The sequence below is a fragment of the Echinops telfairi genome, unplaced genomic scaffold (assembly GCF_000313985.2).
Source record: "Echinops telfairi isolate 266 unplaced genomic scaffold, ASM31398v2 ScPeMD7_1;HRSCAF=3_0, whole genome shotgun sequence".
In the NCBI taxonomy this organism is placed as follows: Eukaryota; Metazoa; Chordata; class Mammalia; order Afrosoricida; family Tenrecidae; genus Echinops; species Echinops telfairi.
This window is the reverse complement of record NW_022103896.1, coordinates 40,211,711-40,239,200: the sequence shown is the minus strand read 5'-3', so window position 1 is coordinate 40,239,200 and position 27,490 is coordinate 40,211,711. Positions and strand designations below refer to the sequence as shown.

General features: G+C 39.4%; 1 protein-coding gene across 2 annotated transcripts in view; it reads right to left on the bottom strand.

Annotated features, from left to right (window-relative positions):
• Nucleotides 1–27,490, bottom strand: part of STK3 (serine/threonine kinase 3) — a 290,300-nt gene that overhangs the window by 227,467 nt on the left and 35,343 nt on the right. The window contains exons 1-3 of one of the 2 annotated variants that reach the window (XM_045286473.1): nt 24,225–24,469; nt 23,658–23,786; nt 9,972–10,086 (exon numbers count right to left, since the gene is read on the bottom strand). In XM_045286473.1, coding sequence (XP_045142408.1) covers nt 9,972–10,086; nt 23,658–23,674 — 132 coding nt within the window. In that variant the 5' untranslated portion in view covers nt 23,675–23,786; nt 24,225–24,469. Of the gene's footprint in view, nt 1–9,971; nt 10,087–23,657; nt 23,787–24,224; nt 24,470–27,490 lie in introns of those variants that run through there. The other variant, XM_045286470.1, reaches the window with a different exon arrangement.

Below are 27,490 nucleotides of genomic sequence, written 5' to 3'. Positions count from 1 at the left end.
TACCCATTCTCCCTTTACCCTCCCTGTTTCGCCACTCACACCACTGGTCCTGTAGGGCTCATCCGCCCTGGATTCCCTGGATTTTCAGTTCCTATCTGAGGGGTACTGAATTTCTGCTAAGGACGGTAAGATAATTCTCCTTGACGTTATTGAACTATGGGATGATATGATATATGTATTAACTCCCAATTAATAATAAAATTTTTATTTGAAAGGAAAAAAGGCAATGGATAGTGGTAATGGTTGCACAATCTAGTGAATATAACTACAATCACTGAATTGTATACATAAAAATGACTGAAATGACAAATATTTTGCATTTATATTTTACCACAATAATGTTTCTTTTTTTAAAAGGAGGCAGACCACCTAATTCAGATTCAAGAATTAATATGAATCTATGGTTATAATGTGTTTAGTTCTTGATCTTTCTTTCTAAAATTAAAAGTAAGAGAATTTTTTAACTAAAGTAAACTAAAGAGTTAAAAGCCTCCTCCCTTGTGGCCATAAAGCATTTGGAAGCATTTCTATGGAGAGAGCCACACACAAGTGAGCGCACAGCTGGGGCCTGCAGTGGAGCGCCCATGGGGGAAGTGCAGAGCAGCTGGGAGGAGAGAGTCAGCTTTTCCAGAGAAGCTGGAAAACAGAAAACAGGTCCCTTCACCTTGAAAGCCAGCTCTTAGCCCATTCACTGTAACATCATACCTGCCAGTCAAAAACTCTAGTACCAATGCCCCTGTGAGAGCTAGTCAGCCTTCTGTCCATCAGCAAGGCAAGCAAAAATAAGTGTCATTGTTTAGTGACCCCAGCGAAAATACACAAGACCAGGAGAGAAAACAAAAATCCTGACAACTAGGCCAATAAGAAACAGCCTAAAAATGGAGAGCACATGAAAGTTGTCAAAGACTTCATTTTATTAAGCGCTACTTCTTCCATGGGTCAAGCCATAGCTAAAAAGTGTATGCACATTTAAAAGTATTTTGGGAGTCTCTAATCAAAAATAAACTCTATCTTTAGAAACCTTCCGGTAGCACAGTCTCTACGCTGCATTCTCTCTGACCTACTGCCATCGAGTCGATTCCAACTTGAAGTGACCCTACAGGACACAGAAGAATTGCTCCTGAGGGTTTCTGAGACTGTAAATCTTCATCAGCATCAAAAGCCTCATCTTTCACCCAAAGAGTAGCTGCTGGTTTCAAACTGCTGACCTTGTGGTTAGCAGGGCAGCCAACATATACTGCCACCAGGGCTTGCTCCTACTTTGGAACATAAAACACTTGAAATGGATAGATGGTCTGCTGCTGTTGCTGTTGTCTCTAGGGCCTTCATAAACGCTTAAAGATGTGAATTGGTGTTTCACAACAGATAATATAAATTACGTTTTTAAAAAGTATTTCCCAATAAAAAAATTTTTAAAGACTTCTGGTCCCCAAAAGAAAAGTATTTCCCTACTACTTCATTTCCTCACAATGACTCCATTAAAAATAACTCCCATAAATGTCCACCCTTTTCTTTTTAATGCAAAAATACGTACTGCCCCGCCCCCCCTCAAAATGCATACATGAACAGGAACAATGCAAAGGGCTGGTTCTTTAGCCTACAGCTAAAGTAATCAAGATATACACTTATAAAGATGAACAAAAAGTATTCAAACACTTAGACCAGGGTAAGTCAAAAAGTATTACTATAAAATGACAGACCCCTTTGGTTGAAAATATCAAACTATGAAGCTATTGTTTCTCAATATATCGTCCACCTAGGTCTACACATTTCTTAAGGAGGAGTTTCCATCTCTAATCCTCCCCCAAAAAAAGTCAAACGCATCCTTGAGGAACTCAGCTCATGTTCCTTTTCAATGTCCTTGGAATTTTGCAAACAGAAAGAAGACCACAGGGGCAAGATCAGGAATGTAGCAAGAATGGGGTAAAGTTTCCCAAGAAAATTCTCCTATTGTTTGATACATCTCCCCAAAGAATGAACAGGTACACTATCATAATGAAAAAAAAATTCCTCAACACAGCTTTATTGGCCTTTTCCTCACGGGTACATTTTCAATTTTCTTAAAATTTTTTCCAAGTAAGTCCCCATGATTGTTCTGTGCCATTTATGAAAATCTATCAAGAATATGCCTTTAGAGCTCAAAAATCAGTCACCATAACCTTGTGGTTGGCATTCCAGTGCTTACCTGATTTATCTAATTAACAAATCAAACGGTTATTGAATAGGCTACAAACTACCTGAGAAAAGGGGAATGTTTCAAAGGCAAGGTTCTATTTCAGCTGTACTTTTATGGGTGTAAAATCATTAGGCAAAGAAAGTGGTAGGGGGAGTACTCTAATGTGAGGGAGAGGATGATGTAATGAAGTAAATGGAAAACAAACAAAATATAAACCCTGGTCTTTTTTTATCATTTATTGGGGGCTCATACAACTCTTATCACAATCCATACATACAACCATTGTGTCAAGTACATTTGTACATTCGTTGCCCTCATCATTCTCAAAACATCTGCTCTCTACTTAAGCCCCTGGCATCAGCTCATTTTCCCCCTCCCTGACCGCTTCCCTTCCCTTCCCTTCCCACTCCCCCATCCTCATGAACCCTTGATAATTTATAAATTATTATTTTGTCATATTTTACGCTGTCTGATGCCTCCCATAACCCACTTTTCTATTGTCCATCCCCCAGGGAGGAGGTTATATGTAGATCCCTGTACCGTAATTGGTTCCCCCTTTCCACCCCACCCTCCCTCCACCCTCCTGATATCGCCACTATCACCACTGGTCCTGAAGGGATCATCCTTCTTGGATTCCCTGTTTCAAGTTCTTATCTGTACCAGTATACAACCTCTGGTCTAGCCAGATTTGTAAGGTACACTTGGGATCATGATAATGTGAGGCAGGGGGTGGAGGAGGAGGAAGCATTTAGGAACTAGAGGAAAATTGTATGTTTCATCGTTGCTATATCGCACCCTGACTGGCTTGTCTCCTCCCCGTGACCCTTCTGTAAGGGGATGTCCAGTTGCCTACAGATGGGCTTTGGGTCTCCACTCCATACTCCACACTCCCCCTCATTCACAATAATATGATTTTTTGTTCTTTGATGCCTGATACCTGATCCCTTCGACACCTCATGATCACACAGGCTGGAGTGCTTATTCCATGTGGTCTTTGTTGCTTCTGAGCTAGATGGCTGCTTGTTTACCTTCAAGCCTTTAAGACCCCAGCAGCTGTATCTTTTGATAGCCGGGCTCCATCAGCTTTGTTCACCATATTTACTTATGCACCCATTTGTCTTCAGCAATTGTGTCGGGAAGGTATGCATCATGGAAATGCCAGTTTAATAGGACAAAGTATTCTTGCATTGAGGGAGTACTTAAGTGGAGGTCCAATGTCCATCTACTACCTTAATACTAAACCTGCACATAGATCTCACATCCTCATATATAAATATATTAACATATGTACATGCCTTTATTTAGACTTCTATAAATGTCCTTTGCCTCCTAGCTCTTTCCTCTATTTCCTTTTACTTTCCTCTTGTCCCACTATCATGCTCAGCCTTCAATTGGGTTACAGTAATTCCTCTCGGTTACATTACCCTTGGTCACACCCTAACCGGCCTCCTATACCCTCCTCACCACCGATTTGGATCACTTGTTGTTCCCTTGTGCCTGGGTTTGTTAACACCACTTCCTTTCCCCCCACCTCCCCCTCTCCCATGTCTCCCCGGAACTGTCGGTCCCATTGTTCTCCTCCAGATTGTTCATACAGCCTATCTTATTTGGACAGCCATGCGGAGATAATAACATGCACAAAAACAAGACAGAGCAAAACCAAGCAACAAAAGAAAACAAAACAACAAAAACAAAAAGCCAATGACAAAAACAAAACAAAACACAACAACAATAAAGAAAAGCTTGTAGTTAATTCAAGGACTGTTTGTTGGCCTTTCAGAGTTAAATCCTGGTCTTAATCTAGGAGCCAGTTCTTACATTGAGGCTGGAGTCTAAAGTGCAGTAACATATTTTGAAATTAAACCGACAGAAGGAAGGTGAAAATCAAACAGTCAAGCACTGGACAATCAGATTTGTTTGTCCCTATACCTTTAATTTTAGGAATCCTGGGATCAAAAACAAACAGCAGGCAGTAATTCAAAACAAAGAACCCTTCATGCTAATGAGATTATTTTCAAAGACATGCTAATTCCACAAAAGGTATGTCAATCAGACATTTTTTTTCAGAACAAGGAAAAGAATCTGAGAGGCACTGTCAACTCTCTCAACCATCATCTCATTTTGTTTCCTTTCTATAATGGTACTGGGCTTAATATATGTAAATGATACAAAGTAAATCAAGATTCAAAAAGAACGTTTCTAATAATCTGACATGTGTATTCTCTAAAAGAGTTTACTTGAGAAAAGGTTGTGATATTAAGTACATACAAAATAATGACATGAATTGAACTTAAGCTCCGTGAGCCTGACATACCTATTCGCTGTGAAGGCAGCATCTATCTCTGCATACACTTAAGCACCAATGTGCTGGCCCTCGACTTATTTTAGCATTTTATTATTGATTTCAAAATAAGTACAAGAAATGAAACTTCACTGATCATGTCTTGACATTATTTTTTTTTAGACTCATAATGGTCAAAGTTTTACCAAAGACCACATGTGGTTTCACTTTGGTGGACACAGTGATAGGAAAAGTCATGTGTAGACCTTTACAAGACAAATCCACGTAACACAGAGGTAAGCGACGAAAGCAAATGAAGAGATCAGTATTTTGAGGTCCACAACAAGAAATGGATAGCTATCAAACACGTGGTATGACTTCAGGGACAACATTTGAACTATTAAAAACTAAAAATATCCAAGAGTAACCAGGCCTGTCTTGCAAAGTGCCTCTACAAACCATAACCAGACAATGCTGTCCAGTTCGTTCTGATTCACAGTGCTCCCACAGGACGAGGTAAACTGGCCCACGGGTCCACGGCTGTCTCAATCTTTACAGAAGCAGGTTACTGCATCTTTCTCCCTTGGAACAGATGGTGGTTTCGAACCACTCATCTTTTGGTTAGCAACTGAGTGATTTAGAGGGGCTCTAGGTAGGTTCTAACTACCAATCTTCTGATGAGTCGTTGAACACTTTACCACTGGAGCCATCCAGGGACACTGAGAAAATGACTAATTGCCAGACACAAGCAGGGGCAGGGATGGGTGGAGGGGTGGAGGGGCTAATAGTAAAGCTGACTGCGGCTGTAGTAGTGAATGTCCAGAGCTTGTAAAACCAGCACTCTTACTATGCATTCCAGTGATGAAACCATGAGATACCTCATGACATGGAAGGATCTGGAAACCAGTATACTAAGGGACCTTAGTAGATGGGGGCAGAAAAGAGACTGTAACAGAAGTAATATCTAAAAATTAATAACAGATATCAAGTTGCAGCATCAAGGAGAAATAAGGACCCAAGATGGGACAAATACAAAGAAATTACACCTAGGGGCATCAGAGTAGTGCTGTTGAACGCAAAGACAAAATCATCACAAAAGGACACATTGTACAAGTCCACTACTATAAGGATAAGCACCAAGAGAAAGGCAGATTCATGCTTCCAGGGTATGCAATTCAATAAACCAGTCTACCAAGCAACATGGTAGAAAACCTGACTAGTGCCCAAGAAGCATACACCACCCTCTCGATAAGTAGATCCTAAAAATCACTTCAACAGAGGAGACCTCAATTCAAGAGGGATCAGATTTTCAAGATCTTTCTGGGGAAAGGAAGATGACTATTTAGTTGCTGTCATATAAAAATGTGGTTGGGTCACCCCAAACCAAAAGACTATCAGACTGATAAGCGAGCCTGATGGGAAAATCAAGTCAAGAGAGGGAAGAGAAGCATGGTCTCAGAGAAGGCAAGTGCATTTCGGTTGGCAGAAAAATGGGGTAGACCATCCTCCCAGCAGGGAAAAAAAAAAGACTAACAATACTTATACAGACCCCTATACAACAGGGCCAAAGTGTCCCTGTGAGTTTCCGAGACTGTAACTCTTTACGGGAGTAGAAAGATTCATCTTTCATCCGAAGAGCAGCTGGTGGTTTTGAACTGCTGACATTGTGGTTAACAGTCCAACACGGAACTACTACTATAAAATATAACAAGAATGTTATCATTATAACAACAAATTGAAGAGAGAAAATAACAAAAGGCATTTAAGAGCATAAAAGAACTGATTATAATATGAGGTATTCTATACTCATGGATGGAAAGATAGTGGCCTACCCAAATTAATCTATGAATTAAAGGTAATTCCAATCAAAAACTCAAGAAGACATTTCATGGAAATTGGAAATTTATTCTAAAATTCATACAGAAGGTCAAGATAAACTAGAGACAAAGAAACTTGCCTACTATAGAACAACATTTATTCCAAGACCATATAGTTAACAGCATGCTTGTTAGATACAGAAACAGACAAATAAATTAATGGAATACAAAGGCTAGAGAGGCCAAATACAGTGCCAAGTATATAAAGGACCTTAGTAGACTGGGACAGTAAAGAGACTGGAACAGAACTAATATCTGAAAATTAATAACAGATATCAAGTTGTAGCATCAAGGAGAAATAAGGACCCAAGATGGAACAGTACAAAGAAATTAAACCTATGGGCATCAGAGTAGTGCTGTTGAGCCCAAAGACAAAATTTTTTAAAAGAAAGTTTTAAAGACAGATTATTGTTAAAGAATCAAAAGTAAAATGTATTAGTAGAAACTGAAAGCTATACAATTGTGTATTATAGATTCAAAATGCTAAAAGATGTCCAAACTAGAATTCCTTACTCAGAAAATACATCATTCAGGAAATAAAGTAACATATTCATACCAAAAATCAAGTATTGTCACCATAACACCTACACATATGGAAATAATAAAGGGTGTTTTTCAACCAAATTGGAAATTCAGAAAGGAATAATGCATAATTTAAAAATAAATAAATAAGAGGTCAATATATATACACTGACAACATAAACAGTAAGAAAATGCAGAATACTGCTTAAAATGTATATAAAATCAGAACAAACGACTCATATGTAACAAAACAGCATATAATGGGGGGGTGAGTCTCTCCCTCCTAGAAAAGATTAGCTGCTGGAAGCCGTTTTGAATCTGTTCACACCGATCACTGGTACCTTGTCTCATTTCACTGGCCACAGTTTTGAAAGCCAGTCAGTCAGTAACAACCATACCTCTAAATTCACACAACCATCCAGAATATCACTCCAGTAAGTACTGTTTCTGAATGTCAGGCAATGAGCAACAACCAGGTAAGCAAAGGCTTCTTACCTCTGATTTCAAACCACTCTCACCTTTGAAAGCCTACCAATAGATTTCCCTGATTTATTCAAGGAGCGAGAAACATTTTCATTCAGTTATTGAGTTATTCCTACAAAATGAGCAAATATTTGCAATGGCCAGGTACTTTTTTTAATGTCGACAGGATACACATCCTTATATCAGTAACATTAACAATGGTACTCTTTTTAGATAATAAGTAAATGGGGGGGGGAATGCCTTCACACTGGAAAACAGGAATACAAATATTCCTGAGATTTAACAAAGACTGTTACTTTGAGCTGTGACCTAGAAGGTCAGCAGTTTGAAACCACCAGCCACTCCTCAGCAGAAAGATGGGGCTTTCTACTCCCATTAAGAGTCATGGGGGCCGGGAGGGGAAAAATGAGCTGATACCAAGGGCTCGAGTAGAAAGATAATGTTTTGAAAAGGATGATGGCAACATATGTACAAATGTGCTTGACACAATGGATGTATGGATTGTTATAAGAGCTGTAAGAGCCCCCAATAAAGTGATTTTTTTTTAAAAGTTAAAGTCTTGTAAACCCTGTCCTATAGGATTGCTGAGAGTTAGAACTGACTCGACGGTAGCAAGCTTGATTTTTTTGTTTTGGTCATCAGGGAATGGAGCCCTCATGGTGCAGTAGTTAGCACTAGTCATTAACTGAAATGGTTCAAACCCACCTATGGTTCTGCAGTAAAAATATGTGGCAATCTTTTCCATAAAGATTACAAATTTTGGAAACCCTATGGGACCATCCTATTTTGTCCCACAGGGTCACTGTGAGTCTAAATCAACTCAGTGGCAACAGATTTGGTTTTAGGGGTTTGTTTCTTGGTCATTAAGGTATCACCAAGAGACAATATATCCCACAGTTCCAATTACAATTATTTATCTCTTTTGTGCAACTCTGATTCGCCACATCAGCCCAAGACAAAGATTCTGCAGGGATAACAATTAGACAATCCCAAGTGGGTGGCTTCCCAACAAGCTCAGTGGACTATCTTCTAACAAAGAATGTAAAAAGATACAATCTTTCCCTTTGGTATCTGGTGGAGAAGATTCCTGAGGATAATGTTCCATCATATTTTCCTTTGATAACAGAAGTATAAAATTTGTAATTATAGTTTGCAATCATAGAGTGTAATTATTGGCAGCAAGAAATAAATTACCTAGACCAAATACTTCCTTCCTATCAATTCAAAATGGTAACATTAACATTTAAAATCAAGAAGATATAGACTAAAGTTTTTCCATTTCACATATTTTCACTTCAGAGTCCTATTTAGTACCTAAGTAACAAATGAACTGAGTTGAGCACCAAGATGGTTTTATACATTTTTCAAAGGAGAGTATAATGATTTTCAATTAAAGTATTGTTCTGCCATTCAGAAAGTCATCTTATTTACATAAATGCTAGTTATGCACCATAAATATTCTAAAATATATACTTAGAATGTGACAGGCCACTTAATCCATTCTGTCAAAACAGAGATTATTTTAATTTCTGTTTCACTTCCTTGAAAACAAATCTTATTTACTTTATTTTCTCTAAGAGAAAAAAAAATTAGTAGGATAAACTTACAACGCACTTTCCCAATCAAACTTTAAAATGATTCTGGTTAACCACAAATTTGACTCAAGTAGTTAAGTACTTTTGCTGAATGTATTTTACTGAAACATGTCTGACAACATATAATAATGTCATATAGTAATTGGGCTAGTACTCTCTGGAATTACAAATTATTTCACTGATTACTCTTTTTAGCCATTCACATATAAAAAGATGAATTTTTCCTTATAAGTTACCTAAATAAACTAAATGCATTGCTAATATGAAGAAACAATTTTATAAATAGCCATTTTATTTTGGGTGAAAACATAACCATAAAGCTTTGGGTAAAAAAAAAAAAAGAGCTTTGGTTACATGGCATATTTCAGTATGTTTAGTTAACTTAAAAAGAAACAGGTATTCATTTGCAAGTGCACACACACATAGTCTATCTCGATCACAACGTATTTTCTGATAAGATTTGAGCAAATACAAAAGTATTGTGTTATTTTAAAAGTTCAAAAGTAATATCTTCAATTGTTTACCAACTATAAATTATTCTACAAAATGTTTGAGATCAGGAATATCATGACTATTATGAAATCTAAGTAATATTCTAACTACAATTCTTTTTTTTTTTTAACTGGAGGAGAAATCCCCGCCTTTCTCCCTCAGGGTGGCTGGTGGTTTCAAACTGCTGATCTGGCAAGTAGCAGCCAAATGGGTAACCACTACACTGCCAGAGCTTCTCTAACTATAATTCTTGAACTCATATGAATATGCTCACTACACACACATGGATGTGAGTATGGAAAGGGGGTGTACAGGAGCAGTTTCTTGGTGAAACTGAGAGCAGTTTCTCAAAAACTATCCTAATAAATAAAATAATCATGAGGTTCCTAAACTTGCCATAAAGGAAAAGAGATGAGGCAGGATTTCACACCTCATACTAGATCCTCTGTAAAACCTTTTCTATTTCCTTTGTAACAAAAAACCTATTCAGCCACATTCTAAATATGAGTCTTCAGAGATTAGCAAAGTAATTTTGAAATACTTACTGTCTTATTTCGTAATCTAATTATGTCTGAGACAGATCCAGCTCCACAGTACTCCATGACAATCCAGAGGTCTGTGTTCTTAAAGTAACTGCCATAGTACTTTACAACATACGGGCTGTAAAAAAAAAAAAAGACTCAAATTAAATTTAGTTAATTCCCAAATAACTCTTTTCTTAATCCCAATGCACACTATTTCAACATCTCATAATGTCCTAATAAGTAACCTTAATAAGTAACTATCTACTGGGGGTCAGGTTGTAGATGGATATCTAGGGCTGACCAAATGCACCTGATTAGACTTTCACTCATTGATGAAATTTAACAGGATTACAGACCAGAGAATGCCCAATTGCTCTGAGTGATTCCCAAGCAAATCAGGGTTCGTTTTGGCAAACAATTTACTTTTTAACTGAAGAAACATGTGAAAATGTTTTTTAAACAAAAGCATTTTAAAATTAAGTCTTCTACTTTAAAATGTTATTTCAATGTGGCCTAATTTTTTTCTTTTAATTTCTCTTCTCTTTTGACCATGAAAATGCTATGGAAAAGCATTAATCTATTTTATTCTAACATCAAATAATTAAATTAACTATTTAAATTATTTCTGCTCTGAAATTCTAATCTATCCCCTCAAGAACAGAATAAACTATGCACATGGTCAAGTTGTTTGTGAAAGGACAAATGACCACTACCATTAATATGTACTAAGGGCCTCTTACATACACTGATAAGCAGCCCTGGTAGTATAATGCTTATATGTAAGGCTACAACATGCAAGGTCTGAAGTTCAAAACCGCCAATAACTGCAGGAGGAAGACAGGGCTTTCCCCTCCCGTTGCAAGTTACAGTCCCGGAAATTCAGAGACAGTTCAGCTCAAAGAGGCAGAGTATCCATATTCACAAAATAAAATTATAAGGATGGGGAAAATGGTAGAATAAACTAAGTAGTGCATAGTTTACAAAAGTTCACTAGAGGAAGAGGTTATGATGGTACCATCACAGAGAACTTCATGGAAGATGTGGGATTTTAATTGAACTATGAAAAGGGGGTTAAAAGTTCAAAATTCAAGTAGAGGAGATAAAAGTTTTCCAGAAAAGCAAATCACTGTGAGCAGAGGCACAAAAATCAAAAGGGATTAAACCAAAAATGGCACATTCGAGGAAATTGTTCAATAGATATTTCTGAGTAACTACTTTGCAAGACATCGATATAAGACAAATGTGATCTATTAACCAAAACATCAGAAGGAAAAATGGCAAGTACTATAAAGAACCCTACTGTGGAGACCACCAAAGGAGGTGGCTGAGAGCAGACTCCAGTTAGCCACACTTCTCAGAAGAGCTTTCACAATTTGAGCTCATTTAGGGGAAAGGTGGAGTGATTTGCTGGGAGCTGGAGGGTCTAAATGGGTCTATGGCTAAAATCCCACCTGCTCTATCTCTAGAGCTTCTCGATACTTCTTATATAGACTTGCTTCCTGACTCATCTCCTGCACATAGACTTCTCCATTAGAATTTGCCCCATACAACTGACAAAATTACCTTCCTTAAAAACCAAAGTAAAATAACTTGATCATACCATTCCCCTGATTGAAAAACTCCAGTGACCCTCCCAAAAGTAAAAGTCTTAACTGCTTCACATTACAAAAAACTCCTTTATACCAACAACCTTCTTCAAAGAATTGGAAAAACTGGTCACCAACTTCATATGGAGAGGTAAGAAGCCCAAAATTAGCAGAGAACTCCTCAAGAAGAAGGACAAAGTCAAGGGCTCGCTTTACCTGTGGTAGAAACAGCATGTACTGGTACAAAGCCATATACTCAGACCAAGGGAAAAGAACAGAAAATCCAGAAATAAAACCATCAGCGTATAGACAACTGATCTTCAACAAGGGCCCAAAAAGCATCAAGTGGGAGGTGGACGCCCTCTTTAACAAGGGGTGCTGGAAACAATGGATATCTACCTGTAGAAAATTGAAACAAGATGCTTACCTCACCCCATGCACAAGAACAAACTCAAGGTGGATCACAGACCTAGAAGTATAACCCCAAACTATCAGGACCATCAATGAAGGAATCGGAACAAACCTACGAACCTTGGCTCGGGGAATACATAGGCTAATTGCAATAAGGAAGGGTACACACACAGGTGAATCTGAAATCAACAAGTGGGATATACTAAGGATAAAACACCTGTGTGCATTGAACAATTTCACCAAGAGGGTAACCAGAGAACCCACAGATAAGGAGAGGATTTTTAGCAGTGACATAACAAAGGGCTTATTACTAAAACCTACAATACCCTCTTAGCCTGCAAAAAGCGGAAAACAGTGAATCCCCTGAGGAAGTGGGCAAAAGACCCAAAAAGAAGTTTCACTAGGGAGGAGACCTAAAGGGCCAATAAACATATGAGAAAATGCTCTGATCATTAGCCATCAAAAATGCAAACCATGAGATACCATCTAACACCTTTGAGGATAGCCCAAATCAGAAAAGCAGAGAGCAACAAATGTTGGAGGGGATATAGTGAGATAGAAACTCTCCTCCACTACTGGTGGTCATGTAGATACATGCAGCCCCTGTGGAAAGCCATCTGGTGATATTTAAAGCAAATGGAAATTGAGCTACCTTATGACCCAGCTATCCCTCTACTGGGCATATACCCAGAAAAGGTAAGAAATAGACCACGACCAGTCATCTGCGCTCCAATGTTTATTGTGACAGAATTCACAATCAATTGCAAAGAATTGGAAATAACCTAAATTTCCATTGATAGTAGATAAGAAAACTGGCACATAGACACAATGAAGTACTACACATCACTAAAAATTAACACTGATAATCACATGAAGCATATCATTTCATGGGAAGAGTTGCAGGAAATTATGCTAAGTGGAGCTAGCCAATCACCAAAGGACAAATACAACATGAGTCCCCCGAGATAACTATAATCAGCACAGTAGGTATAGAAGAAAAGCCACTTGTCTCACACTATAGGGGTTGAGGTACAAGCAGTCATGTAGGGGTCAGAGCAAACCCAAGGAAGTACATGTTATTCCAATACAAAGAAGGGGGAAAGAGGAAGGAGGAGGAAAAATGGAGGGGGAAATAAAAAAGGGGAGATGGAAACAATAGGGGGAAACGATGGCATGGGGGAGCAGGGCACTAACCCACCCAGGGGGAGAGTATTGGCTATGTCTCCACAGATTGAGAGTGTGCATGCAGATCCCACCACAGTGCACCCAACCTTGAGGGCAGCATAACCACATGGAGCAATACATGGAAAGAGTGGGCTATCAGGCCAGCCCGGATCAAAGCCAAACTGACCCCCCTCCCTAGAACTAGAAGCAATCTAGTTGAGAGGAATTACTAATAATAGACTTCAGGCTAGGAGGAGCTGCTCCTGGAATACCCCCCAGAACCAGTGGGGAGATAGTCATAAAGGTCAGTGGACAGACCTGGAATTATGTAAGCTATTTTGTTTGTTTTGCTAGGTTTCTTTTCTTTTCTCTTTTTATTCAATCTTTTGTTTTCTTTTTGTTTGGTCTCTGTTACTGTTGGTTTGCCTACATATATAAGCTAGGCATGGGAAGCAAGCTCGAGGATAAAGCAATGGGACCAATGGTTCTAGAGGCAGTTGGGGGGAGAAGGAGGCTTGGGAAGGGAGCAGTGAGCAAACAACACCACTAACAAAAACTAGGGAATAACTAGGGCATTAAAATCAACAAGAATGAGGAGAACGTAAAGATCCTGGGGGTGTTGGAGCAACAGCAATCTAGTTGAGAGGAATTACTAAGCAGCAGAAGAAGGGTGAACATGATGGTGGGGCAGGAGGAAGGTAAACGGAAACAGAGGAAATATCTAGGAAACAAAGCTATGGATAGAGGTATAAGCATAGGCGTGTACACAGTAAATACATTAATTCATAAAAATAGAGATATTGACCTATGTACATATATTTATATGGCAATACACTGAGGTAGTGGATGGACTTCTGGCCTCTGTTCAGGCCCTCCCTCAATGCAAGAACACGTTCTTCTAACAACCTGGCATTCTGTGATGCTCACCCTCCCGGCACAATCACTGAAGACAAAATGGGTACATAAGCAAACATGGTGAAGAAAGGGGATGGTGCCCGGCTATCAAAAGATATAGCATCTGGGGTCTTAAAGGCTTGAAGTTAAAGAAGAAGCCATCTAGCAGAGAAGCAACAAGCCCACCAGCCTGTGCAATCATGAGGTTATCAACAAGAACAGGCAACAGGCATCAGAAGACCCAACTAACAAATAAACAACAACAACAAAAAACATTGCTGAAAACAAGGGGGATCAGAAAACACACCCAAAGCCCATCTATAAACAATGGGACATCCCCTCACAGAAGGGTCACAAGGGATGAGTCAACCAGGGTGCAGTATAGCACCAATGAAGTACACAATATTCCTCTGGTTTCTTGAGACTTCCTCACCCCCACTATCATGACCCCAGTCCTGCCTTCCACTGTTGGCTAGACTGGAGCATGTGCACAGACACAGGTACAGGTACAGGTAAGAGATAAGAGCTCACACATGGAATCTAGGAATGAGAATAGCGATACCAGGAAGGTGGCGGGAAGATAGGGAAAGAAGGGGAGAAAGAAGGAATCAATGGCAATGATGGACACATAACCACACCACCACCACCACCACCACCACCAGGGAGACAAACAACAGAAACCACAGGGGAAGGGAGACAGCAGTTGGTGTTAGACATGAAAATAAGAATAATTTATAATTTATCAAGAGGAGCTGATACCAAGTGCTCAACAGAAAGTAAATGTTTAGAAAATAATGATGGCAACATATGTACAAATATGCTTGATACAATTGATGTATGGACCATTATAAGAGCTGTAAAAGCCCCCAATAAAATGATCTCTTAATAAAAAGAAAAAGAAGGAAAAAAGTCCTTTCGCAGTCTACATCTCTACCCATACCTTTCCTTACCCCTCGCCCAGTCCCGTGTCACACACTAAATTTCCAAACACATTCAGCGTTGCTAGGTCATGGGAACGGAAAATACCTATGACAACTCACTGCTGTCAAATAGATTCCAACTCATGGCGCCCCCGTGTATATATTATGGGTTCATTACTGTTTGCTGAACTATTAAGAAGATGCTTGTTGCAAACAAACGAAACGCAGTCAGAACATCAACTTATGGAAAACATGGGGGGAAAGCATCCTTGGCCTACATGTCCTTAAGGTGGGAGTACCTGTGTAGGAACCTCTACAGAGAGTAGTGCTTGCTACCTTTTCAAAAAATACATTTCATGTTGTCTTTACTATGTAGTATTCTGTCAATATAGTTCATTGACGTAAAAATCCCTGAAATAAACAACAAATTCATTTTCTAATAGTACGTATAGGGAAGTGGTCTATGAAAACAACAAAGATTAATAGAAGGTAATATTGTTTAATATCCTTTTTTTGTTATGTTCTACTAGCAAGTCTAACCAAATGTGCTTTAATAACTCTATTGATTAAAATCAGCATCATTTGCCAGATCAAAAAATGAGGAAACTTTAGCCTCAATTTAACTTTGTGGTTTTTACTGATTGACCATTAGAAATGATATGAATTCACTAGCAGTGCTTTTAAGAATAATACGGAGAGCTCATTTATTGTGTCTGTGTTATTTGTTAGTGTGCCTATGCAAGAAATATGAGAAAAACTAACACAAGAGTAGAAGGAAAAGAGAGTCTGCATATTCATTTTGCTGCTTTCCTGTTGATTTTAGATGCTATTGAATCAACTCTGACTCACAGTAACCCTCTGTGAGACCGAGGGATACACTGTCTGGTCCTGTGTCAACCTTATAACGATTGCTATGTCTGAGCCCATTGCTGCACCCAGCGGGTCAAGCCACCTAATTGAGCGTCTTTCTCTTTTTTATTGACCCTCTACTTTACAAAACATGTCTCTTTCCAGGTACTTGTATCATTTATTCACATTGAACCCCTGTTGTGAATGCAATGTTTCTGGCATTGTAATATAAATTGGGAACAAAGATGTTAAAACACTGAAACTTTCTTCAAGAGTTCAGATTCTAAAAATTAAAAAGTTCAGATTCTAATTTGACCCTTGTCAACAAAATATTACCAAATGGTTGTGTATGTATTAAACTGAACATTTGGGGGGGGGAGTACAAAACTCTAGAAGAGAGAAGTTATTTCATAATTTTTTAAGATAAATTTTGTTATACAACTTTCAATAACTGAAACTTCCTAAAGAAATTAAAGATGAATATTTCAAGAAAGTATCAATGACAAAAATTTTTAAATATGCATTTCCAGCCCCCATATCTTAGAAGTTCTGAGTAAGTAACAACCTGTAAGTAACTCTATTATAGGCCTACAGTTAAGCTTCACACCAGAAGAAAGATGTGCATCCTTCAGAAGAAAAAATGCTTTAAATATTATATTTCTCAATCAAAATTTTGAAAGGATTCAGTAGCAGTGAGATCAAAATTATGTTCACTGAAGAGTACATAGAAAATGTGTAACTCGGTGGAGGGAGGGGAAGAAAATGCGTATTTCATGTTGCCACTAAGTAAATCAACAAGGAAGGAATGACCCTTCTTATGTAAATTAAGTAGCTGGGCAGCTATCTGAACAGGCTACTCATTCATTCTCTCTGTTTAGGAGTGAGTACACAGAAAACCTTCAGGGAAGGTAAAATTACCTTTAAAAATTAATTTGTAGTAATTTCAATACACAATCATGTAGTGAATCAAGGTCTGGCAGTTTTATATCATAAAGCACAGCCTCAATTATTTCAATCTAACAATTTGGGGGGGAGGGGAGATTTCATATGCAGCTAGAAATAAGCAACCTCATTACAGACATATACAAAATATAGCTGATTCACCAACTGACCAGGAACAAGGCAAGAATGCCAGCTTTCACCACTACTTTTCAACACCGTAGGAGCCCTGGTGGTGTAGTGGTTACATGTTGGGCTGTGATCCGAATGGTCAGCAGGTCAAAATCACCAGCAGCTCCCCAAGAGAAAGACTGGGCTTTATACTCCTGTAACAGTTACAGTCTCAGAAACCAACAGGAGGCCAGTATGAGTCAGCATCGATTAAGTTTGGTTTGGTTTTCAACACTGTACTATAGTACACAACAGTTAGGCAAGAAAAAGAAATGGTATCCACATTGGAAAAATAAATAAATGTAACGATCTTTATTCACAGATGCCAAGATCGTATATGGAAAGTCAAAAAAAAATCCACCTGTATTCTGCGAGAACTAATAAATTAATTCCACAAAATTACAGATCACAAGATCAATGCACAAAAATCCATTGACTTGGTATGCATTCATTGCACCAACCAACCAGCCATAGAAAGCAAAAGGACAGCATTTGCTCAGGGATAAAAAGCCTAGATGGCAGAAGACATAGGAAAGAAGGACAAATGGAAAGGCAAACACAGAGAAGATGCAGTTACATTGTGGGGAATGCAATCAATGTCACAAATCAAAGTATGTATGAATGCTCCAATGTAAAACCAGTCTGCTTTGGTAACTTTTACCCAAATCACAAAAAAAGTTAAAGAAAAAAATTCATTCTGTTTCTATATATACCATCAATAAATTATTTGAAAAGCAAATTTAGGTAACATTCTATTTACAATAGCATCTAAAGGAGTATAAGAGAATTAAAGACTTGAACACTAAAAGCTATAAGATTGTTGAAAGAAATTTTCAAAAATCTACGTAAATGGAAAGGCATTCCATGTTCATGAATTGAGTCAATATTACTAAAATGTTAATGTTACTCAATGTGACCTATAGATCGATCACAATCCTTATCATAATTTCAACAGCCTTTCTAAATATGGAAAAGCTAATCCTCACACTTGTACGAAATTGCAAGAGGTTCCAAATAGCCAAAATAATCTTGAAAATTAAGAACTTAAATTTCCCAACTTCAAAAGATACTATAAAGTTATAGTAGTCAAAACAGCACAGTATAAGAATACACAGAGACCAATGGAACAGTACTGAAATACCAGATATAAACTCATACAGCCATGGTCAACTGATTTTCAGCAAGTGCCAAATCCATCCAATGGTGAAAAAACACTCTTTTTAGAAAAGTAAAAGGAAATAGAGGAAAGAACCAGGAGACAAAGGACACTTATAGAGGTCTAAATACAGGCGGCATGTACATATGCAAATATATTTATATATAACAAGAGGGGAATATAACTATGTATATATATTAAGAATTAAGGTTGCAGATGGACATTGGGCCTCGACTCAAGTACTCCCTCAACACAAGAACATTTTTTTCTAACAATCCAGCATTCTGTAATGCTCGCCTTCCTGACACGATCACTGCAGACAAAATGGGTGCATAAGTAAATGTGGTGAAGAAAGCTGATGGTGCCTGGCTATCAAAAGATAAAGCATCTGGGGTCTTAAAGGCTTGAAGATAAACAAGCGGCCATCTAGCTGAGAAGCAACAAGGTGCACATGGAAGAAGCACACCAGCCTGTGTGATTATCAGATGTCGATGGGACCAGGTATCAGGCATCTAAGACACAGAACAAAATCATACCCAATGTGAATTGGGGAGGGGGGGGCGGTCCCAGGAGGCATGGAGTGGAGACACAATGCCCATCTGTGGACAACTAGACATCCCCCTACAGAGGGGTCACAGGGAAGAGAAGAGCCAGTCAGGGTGCAGTACAGCACCAATGAAACACACAACTTTCCTGTAGTTCTTTGGTGCTTCCTTCCCCCAACTATCATGACCTCAATTCTACCTTACAAATCAGATTAGACCAGAACATGCACACTGCTACAGATAAGAGCCTACTACACAGGTAATCTAGGAGAGATAAACCCCTCAGGGCCAATAATAAAAGTAGATATATACCAGGAGGATTAGGGGAGGGTCGGGGAAGAAATGAAGAATTAACCACAGGATCAATTTATAACCCCCTCCCAGGGGGACGAATAACAAAGTAGGTGAGGGGCAACAGAAAATGAGGTAAGATATGAAAATAATAATCTATAACTTATCAAGGGCTTGGGAGGGTGGACGGGCAGGGAAGGGAGGGAGAAGAAATGGGGAGATATCATGGGCCCAAGTGGGAAGAGAATGCTTCGAAAATGATGATGGCGGTATATGTGCAAGTATGCTTGACACACTGGATGAATGTACGGATTGTGATAAGGGATGTAAGAGCCCCCAATAAAAGTAAAAAAACAAGACAAAAATTAGCCTGCTATATTTGGGCAAGCATTTAATTAACTTACCCCTAATGTTATCACTGGAACTACTTCTCGTTGGTGAGGCATGTGATGTTAGCTGGTACTGATGATTTCTCAGGCCTTCTATGGCCCATTGGCTGGAAATTTTATCTAAGCAATGTTGTTGTTGTTAAGTGTCATTAAGTCAGCTTCAACCCACAGTGAGAGAACGAAACACTGCCTAGTCCTATGCTACCCTATAATTGTTCCCATGACCGAGCCCATGGTGGCAGCCACTGTGTCAATCCATCTTGCTGAGGGCCTTCCTCCTTTTTGTGGCCCCTCCACTTTATCAAGCATGATGTCCTCCTCCAAGGACTGCTCTCTCCTGACAGCATACGCAAAGTATGTATGACGAAGTCTTGTCATTCTTGCCTCGAAGGAGCACTCTGGCCGTATTTCTTCTTTTTTTTTTTTTAACATTTTATTAGGGGCTCATACAACTGTTATCTCAATCCATACACACATCAATTGTGTAAAGCGCATTTGTACGTTTCTCAAAACATTTTCTCTCCATTTAAACCCCCGACATTAGGTCCTCATTTTTCCCCTCCCTCCCCGCTCCCCACTCCCGCATGAGCCCTTGATAGTTTATAAATGGGTATTTTGTCATATCTTGCCCTGTCCGACGTCTCCCTTCATCCACTTTTTGGTTGTCTGTCCCCCAGGGAGGAGGTCACACACAGTTCCATGTAATCGGGTCCCTCTTTCCTACCCATTCTCCCTTTACCCTCCCTGTTTTGCCACTCACACCACTGGTCCTATAGGGCTCATCCGTCCTGGATTCCCTGTATTTTCAGTTCCTATCTGTACCAGTGTACCTCCTCTGGTCTAGCCAGTCTTGCAAGATAAAATTTGAGTCATGGTAGTGGGAGCGGGGAGGAAACATTTAGGAACTAGAGGAAGGTTGTATTTCTCATCATTGTTACATCGCACCCTGACTGGCTCATCTCCTCCCCGAGACCCCTCTGCAAGGGGATCTCCAGTGCTGGCCGTATTTCTTACAAGACATATTGGTTTGTCTTTTTAGCAGTCCATGGGACTTTCAATATTCCTCTCCAGCAACATAGTTCAAATGCATCGATTCTTCTTCAGTCTTCCTTATTCAATGTCCAGCTTTCACACACATAAGACACAATCAAAAATAGTATGGCTTTGGTCAGGTATACCTTAGCCCCCAAAGTAACATCTTTTTTCAATACTCTATCTAAAGAGGTCTTGTGCTGCAAACATACCTAATGTAACACATCTTTTGATCTCTTAACTGCCACTTCCACAAGTATTGATTGTGGATCCAAGTAAGGCAAAACATTTGACAGCTTCAACCTTTTCTCCATTGATCAGGATGTTACCTATTGGTCCAGTTGTGAGAATTTGGGTCTTCTTCCCACTGAGTTAAATCCATACTGAAGGCTACAATCCTAGCTCTTGATCAGCAAGCGCTTCAAGGCCTCCTCACTTTCAGTAAACAAGATTGTGTCATGTGTGTATCACCAAGTTGTTCATAAGCCTTCCTCAAATCCTGATGCCACATCCTTCTTCATATAATTCAGCTTCTCGGATTATGTCCTCAGATAGCTATGCATAAGATTTGCAGCAGCTACTTCCTGCTAAATGCACACGTGATTTCTTCTTCATTGTCTGTTCTTAGTCCGGAAGCACTGCTGAAACCTGTTCACTTGGGTGACCCTGCTGGCATTTGAAATACCAGTGACATGGCTTCCAACATCACAGCAACACATAAGCCACCACAGTATGAAAAACTGATAAAGTGGTAGACCTAAGCAATAGGAAGCCAATTAAGGACTTTAAACAGTTTTTTTAAAGGCTTCAGGAAGGGAAATAGTTGGAGGCAGCAGAAATGAAAACCCAAGTGAACAGATAGGAAGCAGCTGCATAAGAACAAGAGCCGATAAGTTCCAAGACTCACACAGTATCACAGGTAATACTGGAGACTCTGCCTTCCCTAGTCCACACCAATTTAGATCTCTAAAGCATAGCACTTGTCCCTGAACTATTTTTAGGTTACGACCGAACAACAACAACAACAAACATGTGTTGAGCACCTCCCCGGACTAACACTACACTTTGTTCAATGTCTCCTTTTCTACATCAAAACTTGGGAACCACATTCTCATCAACTTATCAAATTAATAGCAAGGTCTGGAAAACTTCACAATTATATACTTTGATCTGGAGCCAAGGAATGTATTTTTTTATAACTACTTGAGTTGCAAACTCTAGAGCCTTTATGGAAAATATGTAACACAAGGATATGGCATGCACTAAAGAAAAAGAAAATTGAAGAAATCCATGCAGCAAAGTTTCCCTAGAATTATTGGGTCACTGGTTGAACCAAAGAGATCACAGTGCACAGATCTGACACAGTGTGGAGAGTTCTCTCACACTGCCACACATCCTGCTGGGTGTGCTAAGAGTACACAGCCCACATTATTCTTGACCCGGGCCATTCTTCAGGGTGGCTTGCAGGGCATAACCTTAAGGAATGAAGTAGTATCTCCCTCTGGGACAGAGAGCAGGCCTACTTACTGCTCACTATAAAATGACAGGCTCCCCATGCTCAACAGTCCTCCTCTGTGGTGCAAACCCAGTGCACACACAGCATCCATCTAAGCCTTCCACAACACCCCCACGGAACCTGAGAGCAAAGGAATCAAAGCAAAGCAGGCTGCTGCTGTAGTCTAAGTAAGGATGTCCCCTGTCAGCACCTATAGAGCATTAACAGACTAACCTAATCATTGGAAAGCAGGGGAAAATACCAGATCCTCCACAGTTCTTGACATATATTTTTCCTAAATGTAAACAGAACATGAATATATTCTGGAATAAATGGCTTTCCTTTGAGAACGAACTGCATACAGAGATTTAATCTCTGAAACTGTCAACAAGAGCCGATCATCAGATCTCAGCTGCTCTGATAAACAAAGCTTCTAAAACAATTATGATAAATAATAAATGAATAAATTAGTAGCCTTACTGACATAATTCAGGCACTACTATTTACCTGGTAAGAACTCTATAATTCTTGGATGGATGGATGGATGGATGGATGGATGGATGGATGGATGGGCAAAGGATCAAATAATGAAAATAAATGCTCATTCATTTTAACTATATCCATTTGCAACCTGAATAATACTGGATAATTCTCTAGCTTGATATTCTCTAAAATTCCAAAAAATCAATAATGTTTCAATGCATTACTTACCTATCACAAGAATGATCATTCTAGTACAAATGTGCTTGACACAATAGATGTATGTATAGATTGGGATAAGAATTGTACGAGCCCCCAATAAAATGATTAAAAAAAAAAAGAATGATCATTCTCATATTATTGTTACAAGAATGATGACAAAACTGTGAAACATCTCATAACATGGATGAACTGAAAGGCAGTATGCTGAGTGAAGTTTGTCAATCACAAAAGGACAAATATATGAGACCACTTGAATAAAAAAGAATTGTTTTCACCCAGAGAGAACCTTCTCATTGAAACTGAAGACACTCCTAGAGGCCCCCTTTCAGTCAATGGCAGAACTCTAAAGCAAACAATAACACCTGTGAAGAATGGGTTTCTCAGACCAATCAAGTACAGGAGACCAAAACAAAACAGACTCCCTGTCATCGAGTGCAACAGACTCCCTGTCATCGAGTGCAACAGACTCCCTGTCATCGAGTGCAAGCTGTCTCATAGTGACCCTGTACGACAGGGTAGAATTGCCCCATGAGTTTCTGAGATTGAACCCTTTACAGTAGTACAAAGCCCCAACTTTCTCCTGAGGTGGTTTCAAACTGCTGACCTTGCAAGTTCGCAGCACAAAGCCAAAACCACTATGCCACCAAGGCTCCTTAGGAGACCAAAGGACAACATTTTCCCAAAACCAAAACTGAGAAGGCTGGGAAGGGCGGGGAAACCTGGAGAATGGAAATGAGGAGCCCGGAGAGGAGAGTGTGCTGACACACCCGTGGAGACGGCAACTCATGTTACAGAGCAATTTGTATAAGAGTTCTTGATTGGAAAATTAATTTACCATGTAAGCTTTTAGGTAAAGTACAATCAAATGTTTGCTTAATTATTTTCACCCATACATTAGCCCTGAAGATAAGAAAACAACTGGAGTGTCTTCTGTCACCACACATTTCTTGATATTCTAACATCACTTTTGCTATCAGCAGAGTTTGAAGTCCTAAAGACAACCCTACAGAGTTGTGCTCATCTTCCTTAAAGGAACAGTCTCATATCCAATGGGAAATCAGAATGAAAAACGAATTACTGACCAAAGAATGCATTTTCTCATACGTGATTAGCAACACTCATCAAAATTGAAAATAGCTCAAGAAAAAAATCCCTCTTCATACCTGTCACACTGCTGCATTATGGAAATTTCCTTGATGATTTCCTGAAGATCTGATTCAACAGGCACTTGTTTAATTGCCACAACTTGACCAGATTCCTTGTGGATTGCTTTAAATACACTTCCATAAGACCTAAAAGAAACCAAGACATTATTTTCTTTCAAGCATGATAGCTATTTGGAGGCAAACATTCTGAGTTTTTCCCTGGAGTCTTTTCTAGTTGAACCACCCCACCAGTTACTATCAAGTCCATTCCAGTGCATGGTGACCCCATGTGCGCAGAGTAGAACTGTGCTCCACAGGGGTGGTAAGGCTGTGATCTTCCAGGAACAGACCGCCAGGCCTTTCCTCCAAGGAACTTTTTGGTTGGTAGTGGAACACTTAATCCTCTGCACCACTCAGGGCTTCTTTCTAGTTGGAAATATTATTTAAATATCAAAATTTAGAGTAAACAAATACAGAAGTCTATTAGTTTTATCTTAACTTTAGTATACACTTAAAATCTAAAATTATCAAGTTCATATATAATGATCTGCTTGTATTTGTCTAATGAATGAGAGAGAGACTTACGGTTTGTCAACTCAAGCAAATGCAGCATTAAGAAGATATAAATGGAAATTAAAAGAATGAAAGAAAGATTAATAAAAGCCATAGTCAATGGTTAGGAGAAAAGGCTGCCTCGTCGTAAGTGCAGTCATTGCCAGCACATTAAATCCCTAACAGTATTCAGAGTACTCAAGTGCAGTAGAAACCCTCACCTAGAGGACCCTAAGCAAACAACAAAAACCTCGGCCATCAAAAAGATTCATAGCAACCCTATAGAGAGGTTCTGAGGCTATAAATCTTTCCAGGAGTAGGAGGGGCTGGCAGGTTTGAACTACCGACGTGGAGATTAGTAGTACAACACTTACCCGACAGCACCACCAGGACTCCTTAAAGGACCCTATTAACAGCCTCAGCTTCCTCAGACACTCCTGCTACTATCTCCGCCTCCTCAAGAACACATTCACAGATGCAGAAGGTAAATAAAATGTATGATGGTGGCCACCTACCCAAAACTGCCTGCTACAACTCTCACAATGTTACCAACTGGATAGTATTTTCTTTAAAGCAAAAGCAAAAGCAAATCAGGGAGAAAGCCATTTATACCCAAGAAGAAATCAGAAGGCAAGGTTAGAAATGGTACCACTTACCAGGTGCTTAGTGTAAGCCACAGACTACTACCAACCCTTCAGCTGGTCAACAACAAACCATTATCTCAGGGTTTACTTGAAAGGCCTGTGTGCTTTAATTTTAATTTCCTGAATTTTCACAGTTCCAACACACCCACCGACAGTCATCAAGTCGATTCCAACTCCTTTAGGACAGAGTAGGGTTTCTGAGACTGTAATCCTTTCAGAAGCGGACAGCCTCACCTTTCTCCCGAAGAGTGGTAGGTGGGTTTGAACTGCAGACCTATGGTTAGCAGTCTAACAAAAAAGCCACTGTACCACCAGGGCTACACACACATAGCTACACATAGGTAAAAAACTTAATTTTCAGCAGTGACTTTTTTCATGCTAATGCATTAATTGTTGAATACCTTAAAAACCATGGAAAATTATGTTCACTAAGTAAAAACCTATGAATAAAGCTGTGCACGATCTCCAGTCCTCGAAAGCATCTTCTCTTTTGTGCAGGGAGACAGATGCTCCCCCATTTTACAAACTGTTAAATCACAATACAATCAAATACTATGTTGTTGTTTTAAGCTAATTCAAAGCTTTTTGTTTTAAACAATTGTAATGAGACCTACCTGGAGCCATTTGTTTTTAGAAACAAAATGATCTCCCTCTTTATACACAGCATGCTGGAAATAAATCTTATGTTTTCATTTCCTTGTATTGGGATTATTTTTAAAATCTTTAAAATAAGTTCTTAGTACTTGCAGACACGGAGCTGAGATTTCTGAGAAGCCAAAAGCAAAGTTTGATTGACTAAAATGAGTTACACCACAAACAATTTACAACTTGACCAGGTCAGCTGTGTTAAAACTTACGGCACTGGAACATTTAGGTAGACACTGATTAACCTTAGTCACCAGAACCTCCAAACTCCTCTTGCCAGCACCCTGCACCTGCACCAGGCACCCCTGTACCTACCTGAAATGATTAACTTCGTAAATCTAAAGCCTTAATCCTAGAAAGACAAGATTCTCCTCAGGTCCAACCCAGCGCTGCTCACTCCTTCCTGACCCATAATTACACTCACATCCCTGCAGGCATCTAAGGGTTGAGTATAAAATCTGCCCAGCTCTAGCTACACCAAAAAAATTGTAAAATTTTGCCAGTTTGTATCAGCTGAGTCCTGAGGAATATGTGTGGGAATGGATTCTGAGGATTCTAGGCAGAAAGCAATTTACTGACATGGATACACACACAGACTAGAAATTCCAAACCCTGCATGTTAGCTCAAACAGTTGGGGGTAATACTAAACTCTTGCTTGGCTGCTAACTAAAGCCTGCTATCAACAGTACCAAATCAAACCCCTGGCTACTAGTCAAGTCAACTCACAGAGACCCTGTTACAACTGCCTCACAGGGTTCTCAAGGCTGTAATGTTTACGGAGGCCGACTGCCTCATCTTTTTCCCATGGAGCAGCCAGTGGGTTTGAACCACCAACACTGTCAGTTAGCAACCCAATGCTTAGCCCACTGCACCACCAAGACTCCTGGAATCGGCAGAAACCTACATGAAATGAGATGCTAGGCAACCCTTCAGATGTATTAAAGAAGGGACATTAAAGGTTCAAGGAGATGAAATATCTAAATGAATATACCAGTGACTTATACATCCATCCACTATGTTCCTGAAGGGGTCCAGGAAATATTCCTTTTACCAAAGTGAGAGGAGAACCGGCTCTACAGTGCAGGACAGGATTTAAACAAAAAATACCGACACAGAAAAGGGTTTCTTTAATTCAATCGCTGATGGGATCTGAGCAGAGGCAGCAACATCTAGCATCTGAGACAAGGTAGGAATGGCTTGTGTGGGCGGCAAAACACCCACAGCCAGAGTCAATTCCAACTCACAGTAACCCTGCATGGGACTACACACCTTTCTCACTGTGACCCCAGAGAACGGTCACGACACTTGATGGGATGGTAGAATGTAGCTCAACTTCCAGATTCATGAAAGGTAGAGTCAGGCCTCATAATTCGTGAAGTCCATATTTGTATACAGTACTTGTTTACTTGTGAAAATTTACTTTAACTACAAAACTAATAGGCGAAGCTCAGTCATTCAGGGCCACGTGTAAAGTCCTAAAAATCTTGATGTACTAATATAAACATTTCCAGAATGTCATTTGGGATGAATTTAATTGATAAATCTCTTATACATCATTTTACAGCATATATCTTGCTTTTTCCTTACCTATATGGCCTAAGCCTCTGAGAATTATTACAACTACTATACTGATTACTACAGAGTACTTTAAATGTAACTGTTATGAACATATGTTTTACACAAATAATAGCCATCCTATGTTTGTTAGTCAACTGCTCTCTCCATCCTGAAGGTGTTTGGTTAACGTATTGTAATTTTTTTTTTAATTCACTGCTCTCAAGTCAATTGCCCGAAGGCAACACTAGAGTACAGGGCAGAGCTCCCCATGTGGGCTTCTGGGACTGTAAATCTTTGCCCACAATAGAAAGCCTCATCCTTCTCCCACAGAGCAACTGGTGATTTCAAGCTGTTGACCTTGTGGTTCACAATCCAACACATAATACACGAAGCCACCAGGGTTCCTTAAAAAAAACCCAAACAGTCTAATTATACACACACACACACACACA